This window comes from Apteryx mantelli, chromosome 5 (assembly GCF_036417845.1).
Source record: "Apteryx mantelli isolate bAptMan1 chromosome 5, bAptMan1.hap1, whole genome shotgun sequence".
In the NCBI taxonomy this organism is placed as follows: Eukaryota; Metazoa; Chordata; class Aves; order Apterygiformes; family Apterygidae; genus Apteryx; species Apteryx mantelli.
Window position 1 is genome coordinate 15631055 of NC_089982.1, and position 12636 is coordinate 15643690.

The following is a 12636-nucleotide window of genomic DNA, read 5'->3' on the forward strand; positions in this document are numbered from 1 at the left end:
CTAGTTAAAAGGACTAAAATAGGACACCAACACTGAAGAAAACTGGGGTGGTTCTACTATAACTGTTTTGCTTAAGAGACACCAAGAATGGAATTGACAACTCACCTGAAGCCACATCTGTTTTCTCAGACATCTACATCTATTTCTGTCAATGTGAGCTGTGACCCTAAGTACTTGGACCTGCACTTCTTTAACAGATTAGCAGAAATAACTTGCTTGAATTAACCGTCAATAAAAAAAACCACAAGTCAGTTCTGTCCTAATTTTACAGTGAAGGCTAGAGCAGAAAGGGTTTCAATATAGTCTCAGCCGGCTGCAGATAAACCCAAAATTTCAATTTGGACACCTCACTTTTCTGAGGACACCTCACTACATTTGCTTTAGTTCTGGCTATTCATTGCTATTCACAGTGGCTCCCCCTTTTATTTGTAAAACTGCAAAGTATCAGGTTGACACATGAAGTTGTTGTGGATGCTGTAGGGAGAGGTGAGAGGAATACATCTGTGCTAACTCAGCGAGCAACTAGCAAACCCGGGGGATAAATTAACAAAAAAAGAAGGCTCATTCAGACTAAGGCGGTGTGCATGCCTGTACTCTGGATTACTCTCAGTAAAACAGAAAACTCCTTTACCAGCAGCCTCGGTAAATCCAGCACACATGAGCATGGAATTAGTCCCACTTACTATTCTGGACTCACTGTGTCCCAGTTCGTATTCCTCAATTTTGGTATGACTGAACTGCAATTAACCTCATTCAGCGAGACCATACTATTTTCTCTCAATATGTAAACTTTCCAGTATAAACACATATGCTGGGACTGGGCAAGATAAGCCATGGATTTAAACAATAAATAAACACACAAAACAGATCATAAGAGTACAGTAATTCATGTTCCAACTATTATTTTAGCAAATTTATGGTAGGAACATAGCTCTCAAAGAACCTCTGAACTACTGATAATCCCATGGCGATCACTTTTCGTTGCCTCACATGAAACATTCAAGCAACAAAACATCTGTGGGGCTGCCATCAGTTCAAACAAGTTTCCAAAACAGTTGTGATAGAGTCAACCTCTTTTGACAGATCACTCAAGGCTTAGTTGCACGTTCCCTTGTATCTAGCTGATGAAATTCAAGATTTCTCAAACAATCACATCCAGCACCCAGGGGACCACGAAAAATGCAAGCTTTCCTCTTTCTCAAAGGATACACTGTTAATCCACAGAGCTTAACATTTCAACCTCTCACTCAATATGAGACTGAGAAATAAAGCTACTTTACTTCTCAAAAATAACTAAAAGTGGATCAGTAGGAACTATCTAACAAGAAAATGCTCAGCTGTTGCCCAGCCAGGAAAATCTTTCCAAGCTACTTAGCATTATAGCTGATAATGTTACCTCAACAAGAGAAAAAAAAGATACTGATTTAATTGCCTAGGCAACCTCATAGGTTTTCTGACTCATAACGAACAAGGTCCTTTGGAGTATAAGTCACTTCATTCAGATAAAATGAAATAGAGTTGAATAAGACGTTCCTGAATTGCAGATTAAAAACAAAACAAAAGATCCCAACCCAAGGCTGTGATCCTCATTCCACTTACAACATTATTTCAGTTATTCACTGGATCAGCTGTGGCTCTCTGCAAATTCAGGATAACACTATGGATTTCATGCCTAAGCAAGTGCTCCAGAACCGCCTTCCAGGAAGCTTCCAGGAAACACCCTCCTTCTGAGCAAGGGCATGTGAGTTTGCCCTTCATCTTTAACACGTTTTTCTAGATAGCAGCATATATAAACAAATGATAAGCGAGACTCAATAAATTCACAGTTGGGAAGCCATCTGATAGCCTTCAAGGTAGCGTTCCTTCTGTGCCGGTCCAACTTTGGGACTGTCAGACAAGAAAGATGACGGACTGGAGCACTGAACGTAGCCTTGGGCATTCAGAGGTCTTCAGCTCTAGTTTTGGCTTTCCTACACATTTGCTCTGTGCCTTTAGGCAACTCACCTTACTTCTCTCCCCCAAATAGAGGTAAATACAGCTGCCTTCCCAACTCAGCAAGACAGATTAAAGATTGAAGAGTTAATGCAATGTGATTAATGAGAACCTCTCATTGTCTCTAGCAGTGCAAACAGGTAGCAAAACTTTTCTCCAGAGGCAACTGCAGATGTCCCCAAGGTGAGGCATCACCAGCTGATGTGAGCGCACACACCTTTTTTGCTGCCTCCTCCTGTCCTGCCACTGTAGGAATCACAGCAAAGGAAAGCAAGAATAGCAGTGCTGTACTGCATGCTGGTATATACAAGTCCCTAACTTTACAGGATTATTGCATAGTGATGCAAGATAGAGCAGCTGGGAGAGCTGTTTCTATTTGGGGAATAGCAAAGGTGACTAAATCCGCTGTTGCCTGCCCTTCCTTGGCTGCATCAGTGAGAACTGGGGCCTCTTTACCTCATTTTGCACCAGAGTAAAATCCGTATGATAGAAAAAGAGAATAAGTATGATCAGGTGCTATGGTTAGATGCCTTAACAAGTGCTTAACCCGTACTGCAAATCAAGTCTAACAGTAAGGTTTTTCGCTCAGCTGGTTGGGATATTTGGAAAAACATCAATGGAAATGAAAACTGTTATTGTCAGAAGACTTCATGACTTTTTTTCATGCATGCTTTCACTGAAAATCTAAAATATTTTCAGAGAGGGTAAGTCAAGAGAGTTTGGCTAATGAGGCAAATATTTGGGGCTTTATTGACCTTTTCACTAAAGTAACTGAATCATTTCTGGGTTTGATTAAGGTTTCTGGGTTTTTTTAGCCTCACTTCCACCCCTCAAAAAAAAAAAAAAAAAAAAAAAAAAACCTCTTTTCTTTCATGGAATTTTCCACATTGACAAAAAGGATATTTTTAATTGAAAATATTTTGAATGAAGCTTTTTTCTCCAGTCCGTGCTCTTAGATAATAACGCACCAAGCTATAAAAGGACTCTTCAAATCCCAGTGTTTGATGAATTAGAAGGAAATCCCATGTTTCCTGCTTAATGTCTGTGTGATTTCGGATGGAGTTTTAAAAGCAAACCTGAAGCCATTCTACTGATGACTACCTAGGGGGAAAGTCGTATACTAGCATCTCTGAGGTTGCTGAAAGCCGGGAAGACCCCTGGCAATTCTTGCCCGCTGTTCTGACTTGCGGCGCCTCACCAGTGAGCAGTCTTTGTATTAGCGGAGCTTCCTTGAGGAAAGCGACTGGAACACAATGACAGTCTGGGGCTTTACTTCACCTTCTTTGGCTAGTGTGCGTGCCCACAGCTTACAGTTGGTTTGTAAGGAAGGAAGACAAGGAAGACAAATCCAAATACGAAAACCACAACTGATGTGCTGCAAAAAGAGTATGGCCTATTTAGGCAACGCCAAAAATAATGGCACTACTGAATAAACACTCCCTGTCACAGGGCTGGAGTTTGGGATCGGAGTATCTGCAGATAACTCCATTAAATTAAACACAAGGAAACAAAGCATGGGCAAAATTAAGAGGAATTTTGTTCTTCTTATTTGTTTGACGTAATCTTCTTTATAATCATTTCTATTTTCAGCGTAATTTCAAATCTTTGCTTACAAATGATGCAAATTAAATCTTTCTTTGGATACAACTTGCCTCCCAGAAGACTTCATACCATTTCCTTCAGATTACTTCTTGGATAACGTTATGATGGAAAGCTCCCAGGGCGCCTGCTCCTGAGACTGGCTCTACACGGCACATGCAATAAATCACTTAAAACACCACCATCCCTCTCCAGTCCTTGCAAGCAGTTAGTACTTAGCTCTGCCTCTGTACAACATTATTTTGCAGCTATGCTGACAAAGCCTGTAGCCAACAGGAAAACCACCGCTTGTCTCTTATTCCTTACATTTAATTGCTGACTTACGCTTTAAAAGCTTACACCGGTTTATACCTACAAGTAGAACGTGAAAGTGAAGATGGCTAATGAAAATGACAGGTAATGTAATTACTGTTTTACCCGTACTGATGCCAAGATTGCTGCCTGCTAAACTTGAAGCCCTCCACTGGGTGGCTAACAGCGTGCGTACTTCACAAACCAACACAGTCCTCTCCCCACTCCAAACAGAGGACAGAGGGAAAGGGAAGGAGAATACCATTTTTTTCCTGTAGTGACATACTTACAGTTATATGAAACATATTGCATAGACAGAGCACCCATGATTAAATTAACCTTTATTTCAAAAATATCCTTCAATGACATGTTTCAAATGACAAAAAAAAAAGAACATTTGAGACTCACATTGAGTTAAATCCTCTTTGTATAAATTGCAGTGAGCTGTCCTCTACTTTGAGTAAAGCAAATTTACCTAGAAATCCCCCATTGTTATAGCAACTGAAACATCTTGTTCTGACAAGCTACAAAAGTAGCTTTTGTGCCTTTTTCCAGAAAAAGTAACCAGATCCGATTCCTCAAAAATCCAATGATTTAAAATCCAGAAAGACACAAGAAATGAACAAACAAGGCTCTGCACCACAAATTGGGTTATTACAAACAAGATTACTGAATTGCTAGCCTGAAATAAATGTAGCGTCACTTTTCAAAGTATGAGTTTCCCTAGTATTTTATATATACACAAAAGGCTGACAATATATGGTACAGAAATATTCAAATATTGTCCTAATAAGCCTGAGCTCCTCTTGCCTTCCATGGGAACCGATGTTGCTTTGCATCCTATGCAACCAAACTGGACAGAATGTGCCTCAAAACATCAGTCTTCTTGTACAAAAGTCAAGGTATTTACTTGAAAATGACAATAAATATAATCCATATTTGCTTTTCTCCGGCTTTGCAGACCAGCTATGGAACTGATTTGCCTGGCTTTGGAACACAGTTGTATTCCTGTTTTCAGACATACTGTATTTGGAAAATTGAATTAGGAAAATCTTTTTAATATGGTTAATGCTCTTTCCTGTTTCTGAGTTTGGATGCCACACTCAAAATACAGTGAATAGCCAGAGTTTGGAGACCATTACAAAGAAAAAAAAAAAGTTGTGTGATGAATGATCCATATAAATGATTAAGTGTAAATACACATGATGATTGTGAAAATGTTTAAATAAACCCATGTATTTTTATTATACAGAAGAACAAATGACAAGGACAGTAACGCTGAAAAGCCATCAGAAGGGGGCTGTATTTGACGTACATCCTTTTTATGACTGTGGTAATGTGCTGTTAAAGACTGAATGTTGAAAGAAAAGCCCAGGTTCTGACTCCCTTATTCAGAGAGAGAAGCTCCCTCCTCCACAGAGAGACCCATTGACTTCATTTTAATCCTGCTTAAATTGCACCTCTGTCAGCAAAGGAAACCCAATGGGCCACTTTGCTTTCAATGAAGCCAACTGCAGTACCAAAATGTTACTTAGGGCAAGCAAGGGCTGCAACATCTGGCCCAAACTCATGAACATCACTGAAATCCGCAAGAGCACATCACTTGAAAACAAATTAATGTTCCAAATGGGCTTATCTGTTCACAGTGAAATACTACTTGGCCCTTGCTTTACTAATACAAATACTATTACATCCACCCTATCAAATAAAAGTGGTCCACTGATGCATCAAGATAATTAAGTCCTTTTCCCCTCCTTTCTTTTTTCAACAAGATGCATTTAGGTATTTAATTAAGAAGTGTATCCCCAAAAGGTTAGTACATTCACATGTTATATTTCACTTTTTCCGCACCAAGCATTTTCAAACTGCTGCTGTTGCTAATAAAGACGATGCTGGGGTAGAACAAATATCTGCACATATGGCTCTTTTATAGTTTTTCTTTTAAATTATCACTTTAATTTAATTAGGTTTGAGGGGTTAAGCATAAAAATGTACTTTTTTTGTTGTAAAGGAACAACTCAAATGAAACCTATTTAATATGCAGCACCTTTGACCTCAACTTTTCTATCCATCTCTTATGCCATCGTTATTAGCCCATAAAAATGGGCCTGACCCATGCTTGCCACTGCAGCTAGTCAGCCTGACCCTCTTCCCCCATCTCCCCCCAGAAAAAATAGGGACCGTGGGGGAAGTTCTGCGAACACTTTTAATGCCAAATGAAGGGTGTAGGTAGGGAAGCTGAGTCCCAATAACCTGAACGGGCATTTGGAAGCAAAAGTTGCTCTTAGGGCAGATGGCACTGAAACGCTGAGCACAGGTAGGTGCTTGGCTCCAGGTGCGGTTGCTCTTCCTCTCACAATTTGAGACATCAGATTGTCAGATCAGATCAGACTAGATTCTAGCTTGATAAGCTCTCTGACCCCCTTCACTCCACTATGCCTTAAAATTAAGGGTCCTCTCTAATATTGTGGCCATGTCCTCTTCTCTCCTGATAGCTATAGAAAGATACTTAAGACAGCTCCAGATAATAAGAAATGCTAATAAAACAGAAAGTGCGTTTAGCTGTGCTGAACATCTTGCACTAGGATTCTTCAATTTGGTGATATGAATCTCTAAGAGGGAGTATGGAGGTATGTCCACCAAATACTGAATTAATGAATTTATTTTCCAAGAGGGAAAGGAAAAAGAAGGCATGAAAGCAGAAGCCCCAACAATGCCCATGGCTTCCTGAGCCTGCTTCAAAAGATAAAGATGGTTGGGGAATGGAGAAGAAAGAAAAACCAAGAAATAGCATTAGCAGGAACTACAGGGGGGAAGACCAACTTACACACCCTCTTCCCCCTCCCCTCTCCCCTTTTCTATATTTTAACTATGTGGCAGTATTTGCTGTTTGAAGACACTGCTTTAATGGTTTTTTTTCCCCCCTCAAGACATCACAAAGGAAGTTCGAATTTTTTTGTTCAACTACAACCAAGTCAGTTGGATCCAGACCCACTGCAAATCAGAACACTGTGACTGTGATTCAGAGAGTAAGTTACATTTGTCCTGTTCCAATTGCTTTCAAAGGAATGTAAATGAAAAAAGAGAAGCATTTCCATTTTGGAGGAGACGGACAGAATGGAGGATGACTTTGGTGATAGACATTGAGTAAGAGTCACTTTAATGTTCATGCAATTTTGGAAATGTATAAATAAACTTTGCCCAGCACTATATGAAAAGAAAACTTCCTGAAGAGGGCATAGTTAAACTGTTGATTCATTGCCTTACTGAAACACTACAGATACATACATGAAGATCACCAAAGCAAACACCAATCAGAAAATCCCTCAGCTCTGGGAAAGACGCCAAAACCAGGTCTGCACCCAAATTCTGTGTCTAGTTCTAACAAACAGGAAATAGAAATAAAAGCATAAGTGGAAAAACAAGCCAAAAACAAATGACTATATCCCAGGCACATTCCCTGGATTTTCCACACTCTTAGGAAAGTTTATTACACACCAAACAATGGAAAGCGTTGTCAAAGACCTCTCCCTCCCTTTCCAGCACACCTACAGCCGGTGGCAGGTCCCACACCCACGCCTCCCTTTGCAGGGCTCACGCTGGTACTGCCCCAGGCATACGAGCCCCGATTCCTCTCCCCTCTCCTTAACTGAGCAAGCCTGATTTCTGTCACACGTCATTAAGTCACAGAGAGTACGCGTGGAAATGAGAAACCATCTGAAATCGTGTGGTAGGCGCCGTGGCACTGAGACGAGCGGTCTGAAACAGTTAAACGCAGGGGGTCCTCTCTTACCCACTCAGGCCATCTGTCATATGAATTACTGTCGTCCTGCCAGCAGAGCGGACAGACTCCTTTCTGCTTGACGTCCAACTGTCCAAGGGGATCTTTTCTCCTCAACGCTACCCCCATCTACACAGACTGATATATCTCCATTGGCATCTAGGTCTACATGCACATGGCACTGTTAAAACCTCTAAATATGTAACATCAAACCCACCCTCTGTCAAACATGAAACCAGCCAGTGAATGACAATGATAGTATGTAAGACAGAGAAGAAGTGTGATGATGCATGATAGATTTTTGTACTTTCATTCTCTGCAACCTCTTCTTCATGATCAGGTTTCTCATACGACTTATTCCTGCGAGATAAACGCCCAGTATAGGTGAGAGACTGTGACTCTGAGGATGGAGTAAGTATGAGCAGGAAAGGGATTAGCCCAGTTACATGTACCGACACGATGTCCAGTGCTTCCAGCCCACCGCTAGCAAGCCCTACCGCTCCCCAGGCCAGCCAGGGGCACCAGAAGTCAGAGCAAACAGCACCCCTTTCCTGTCCAAAAGGCTGGAGAGAGCAGTGTGCTGCGTAACGGCTGGGTGAGAACGCAGGGTCAGATCGCGCAGCCCTCTCGAGTGCCTCTCAACAGACACAATTAGGGGAAAAACAACCATTCTTCCACACGCAGCGTGCTAACATTTGCAAACCGAAGCTTTAGTGCACATTATTATTTCCTAGTGGTATACATGAAAAAGCATCAGCTGCTAAGATTTCTCTCTCTTTGCTAACCATATAACCAGGATTTTCAAACGCCTTAATGAACCTGCACGTCCTTGTTATGTGCAGTCTGCCCCCACACAGGAGCAACCTCTCTATCCTGTGCTGAGGAGGCTGTAAGAAGTGTTTCCCAAGCAGAAGCCACTTATTTCCACTTGGGGTCTAACTCCCGGGAAGAGAGGAGACAAGCAGACAGAAAGTTTCATCTGGCATCAGCTCGCAGGAGAGAAGCAGCCTCCCGCCGTGCCTGGCCCGCAGCAGCCGAGCTGGTGGCACGCTGCGCCAGGGCTCTTTGTGAGCTCCCCAAGGCACCACCGAGCACGCAAAGAGCCAAGTCATCTTCACGCCGAAAGCCACATTTAGACGCAGGCTATAATAAAAACACAGATGTAGATGTACCCCAAAGCCCCGGGAAAGGGGGGAAGGCAAGCTGCAGCCACACTGCGGGCACAGCAACACGCCGCCGAGCGAGGCGGGGCAGCAGGCCGGCTCGGCTCCCGGGCCGGGGGCGCCGCCACGCACCTGCCTCGCCCACGCACCGTGCCCGGCCCCACGCACCGCGCCCCGGCCCGGCCCGGCGCGCTCCCGCCGCCTGCTCGGAGGCACCTCCGCGCCCAGCGCGCCGCTTTCGGTGCCCGCCAGCTGCGCGGGGCACGGCGGCCCCCCTCGCCCCGCCGCCGGCCAGCTCCGCCGCCCGCTGCCCGGCCGCGCCGCGCCGCCCCCGGCCCGCGGCCCCACTTTGGGCTGGGGGGCGCGGGAAACAGGCGGGCAGCCCGGCGGGGCACGCCGCTCCCGCAGGCTGCGGGGCCCCGGGACGGGACGGGACGGGTCGGGTCTGGCGGCGGCCGCAGCCCCGGACCCCGCGCCGGGGGGCCCGGCCGGGCTCGCAGGGAAGGCGCTGCTTGCACACACACGAACACGCACACGCGGAAAAGGACCGGCACAAACAGGCGTTTGCAGCCCGCGCAGCGCAGCGCAGCCGGCGGGAGGCACCGGCCCCTGCGGGGAGCGCCGCCGCCGCCGCCGCCTTACCTTGCGCCGCGGAGCCGGGGCGGCTGGCCCCCAGCACAGCCAGGGCGGGGAGCACCACGGTCTGCAGCAGGTATCCCAGTCCCAGCCCGCAGCGGGCCGCCGTGCCCTCCAGCCCCTTCCCCATGGCCGGGGCGGACGGGGCGCGCAGAGCCGCGGAGCGGAGCGGGGCGGCGCGCCGGGGGCGCCGCTTCTCGGAGCCGCCTCTCCGCCGGCGCCGTCGCAGCGCCGGGCGCGGAGCGGAGCGGCGCGGCGCGGAGCTGCCGCGGATCCGGCGCGGGCGCTCAGGCTGCGCGGGCGGCGGCGGCACCGCTCATGGCGGGGAGGCAGCGGGGCAGCATGGCCCCGCGGCGGGGCGCGGAGCGGCGCGGAGCCCGGCGGAGCGCGGCTGCCTCCAGCCCGGAGCCCGCGGGGCGGGGAGGGCGGGGGCCGCGCCGGGGCTGGACTGGGCTGGGCTGGGGGAGAGGGGCTGCGCCGGCCGCCTGCGATAAAATGCGAGCCGGAGCGCGGAGCAAACCCAGAGGGAAAGGGGGCGGGGGAGGCTGGAACCACGCGCTGCAGAACCGGCCCCCTTCGCCTCCGCCGTCTGCTCCCCCTGCACACACACGCACACGCACACGTGCGTGCACACTCGCAGCGGGGGGCTGCTGCCGGGCTGGGGGGCAGCGGGCGCGGCGGCACCAGGAGGGATGTCGGGGAGGCCCATCCCTGAGGGGCCTCTGCCCCCCGGGGCTCTCCTGAGGACGGGGTCACTCCTGGCCCCGTCGCTCCCCCCCCCCCCTCCCGCCCCTGCCTTTACTGCACGTCTGCTGCATCTCAGTGGGACAGCGATGCCCACGCTTGGGGTTTGCTTGCAGCAAGGGCTTGCCTGGGCTTTACTGTTGCTTTTGGGGGGGGTTGCTTATTTTTGCCCTTCGCAAAGACCGGGCAGGCCGTCCCTGGCAGCGAGCGGGCCCCGCGGCTCCCAGGCCAGGCCTTGCCCGCACTGTGGTGCGCCGCGGAGCATGGCCCCCTCCAGCCCAGAGGCTCAGCGGAGCTGGGCTGCGTGCGGGGCGCGGAGCGCTGCCTTCCGCCGGGGCGCAGCCGCGATGGTCCCGGGGCCCCGCGCGCTTCGCTGCCTGCCCCCAACGGGAGAGTCGCAGCCGTGGGGCTGCGACGCTGGTGCTGCGGGAGCCCTTCCCAGGGGCTCTGTGCCCGCTCCCCCGACTTTAATGCCCTTCCCAGGGAATTACACGGACTATTCCCATCTCTGGGTTTGAGGTGTTTTTTTTCCCTCCTCCCCAGCAACTGACAAAAAGCTGCAGTGCAATAGGAAGGTGGTGGTTCTTTTTTACGCAGACATGGAGCAAGGAAAAGGGGCAGATTTTATTCTGATACCCACACGGGTACGCCTGAAAGGTGCCCCCCCAGGAAGACTGCGTCTCAAAGCCAGCAGGCTGATGTACCCAGTCACTCTAGGCAGTCCTCTCCAGCTAGAGCTCCCCAGCTCCTGGCTGTGTTGCATCTTTTTTAGGGGCTGAGCCCTAGCTGCTTTGGACACTATGGCATAGTTCAGAAGATGTTATGGCTCCATCATAACCCTCGAGTTAAGTCCTGAAGCTGTATCAGCTGTGGCAGGAAAACCTTGAATGTGTAGCCACACGGAAATGAGAATGTGGCTCCAGACAAGAGCTTTTTTGATTGCATGTGCTCTGCACACCAGTCCCAGACCTCACGCTCCCTAGCCTTATGTCTCAGGTTGGTATCAGCACATTTCCCTCCGTATGACATTTGTTTGCCAGCTTTGCCATAACCCGTAAAGTTGGGAAGTTTTCCTCCTCTCATTTCTTTGGTATTTACTGTTTCCCCTGTGCTAGGGGGAACTTTGCAGAGGCAAGAAAACAGACCCCTGAAAGATGTCACGTGCAGAAGATGCATTCATTGCGGCACCGGCTGACGGGCACATCTACTGCCACCAGGGACGGGGGGGGGATCTCACTTCTCCATTAAATGGAGTTAATTTATTTTTGATGTTTTGGGGCTTCCCAGGAGTAATACCTATAGTTCCAGGCTTAGTTTCTAGTTAGTAGCTTAGTGACCTCATTAACAGGTCCATCCCAATTTCAAGACGGTGTCTCTGCCGCCCTGCCTGGGGATCCTGGCTGGCTGCCAAGCTGGCAGCCTCTCTGCCCCGGCGTGGGTGCACTGGGGAGCGTCGCTGCTTCACAGGCACGACAGAAGTGACTGCATGGGCATGGCTCACACTCAGCCCGGGGAGAAAGCAAGACTTTTCCCAATACCCAAGGCATGGCAGACGAGAGGAACGAGGGTACTGCAGCCTGAGGTGTGCGGTCATCACTTTTCTACTGGAAGTGGATATACTTTGACCTGGAGAAGATGGTTCAAACAACAGCACTAAATAGAGGTCTTCTCTAGGAAAAGTGCCTTCAAATCCTATACTCCGTTATGCCTAACAGTGCATCCAAGGACACCCCATGTGCATCATGGAGCTTCCTTGGAGGTCCTCCATGCACTAACAAATGACATTTATGCCTCCACAATGCCACCTCAGGCCTCCAGCCTCCATTTTGCCCATGCTGGGGCCAGTTCCTCCCCAGAGATCTTTACCTTTCTCCCTGTGAGATAAGCAGAATTATTAGCCCAGATTAAAAAATTTCAAATTTAACACAGGAGTTAAAAGAACTCAGACAGTCCAGGGATTTGGGATTAGAAAGTGCAAATTGCCTGGGTTTATTCCATTTTTTCTTATCTTTTCTTTTCTTTTTCTTTCTTTCTTTTTTTTTTTTTTTTTTGAGAGAGAGCGAGTGAGAAAGACAGCCTGGCTGCGGAAGGTGTTTTGCTGACTGTTTGAAAAGTAAGAGACTCCAAAGTATACATAACAAATTTACTGTTTTATCATCTTTAAATCTCCCAAATAATCACTGAATACCCTTTATGATCTTATCTGAAGCAAATATTAATCTCCAAATTTCATATTTAGACAAAAGTATGAAGTGTCAAACAGCTTATATTGGAAAGTGGATTTAGGAGCCTAGCTGATGTCACTTTAGTTTTTTAGTTGAGTTCAACAAATAGCAACTCCAAACTAGATACCTACAGTGACTGTAAAATCTAGGGTAATATTTTAAATGTTCCTATGTAAGCTGTGTATTTAAGTTTTTCTTTTCAAAA

General features: G+C 47.6%; 1 protein-coding gene across 1 annotated transcript in view; it reads right to left on the reverse strand.

Annotated features, from left to right (window-relative positions):
• Positions 1 to 9592, reverse strand: part of UNC5C (unc-5 netrin receptor C) — a 257162-nt gene extending 247570 nt beyond the window's left edge. The window contains exon 1 of the mRNA XM_067297086.1: positions 9469 to 9592. Within this exon, the coding sequence (XP_067153187.1) occupies positions 9469 to 9592 (124 nt within the window). The remainder of the gene's footprint in view (positions 1 to 9468) is intronic.
• Between the last annotated feature and the right edge of the window lie 3044 nt (positions 9593 to 12636).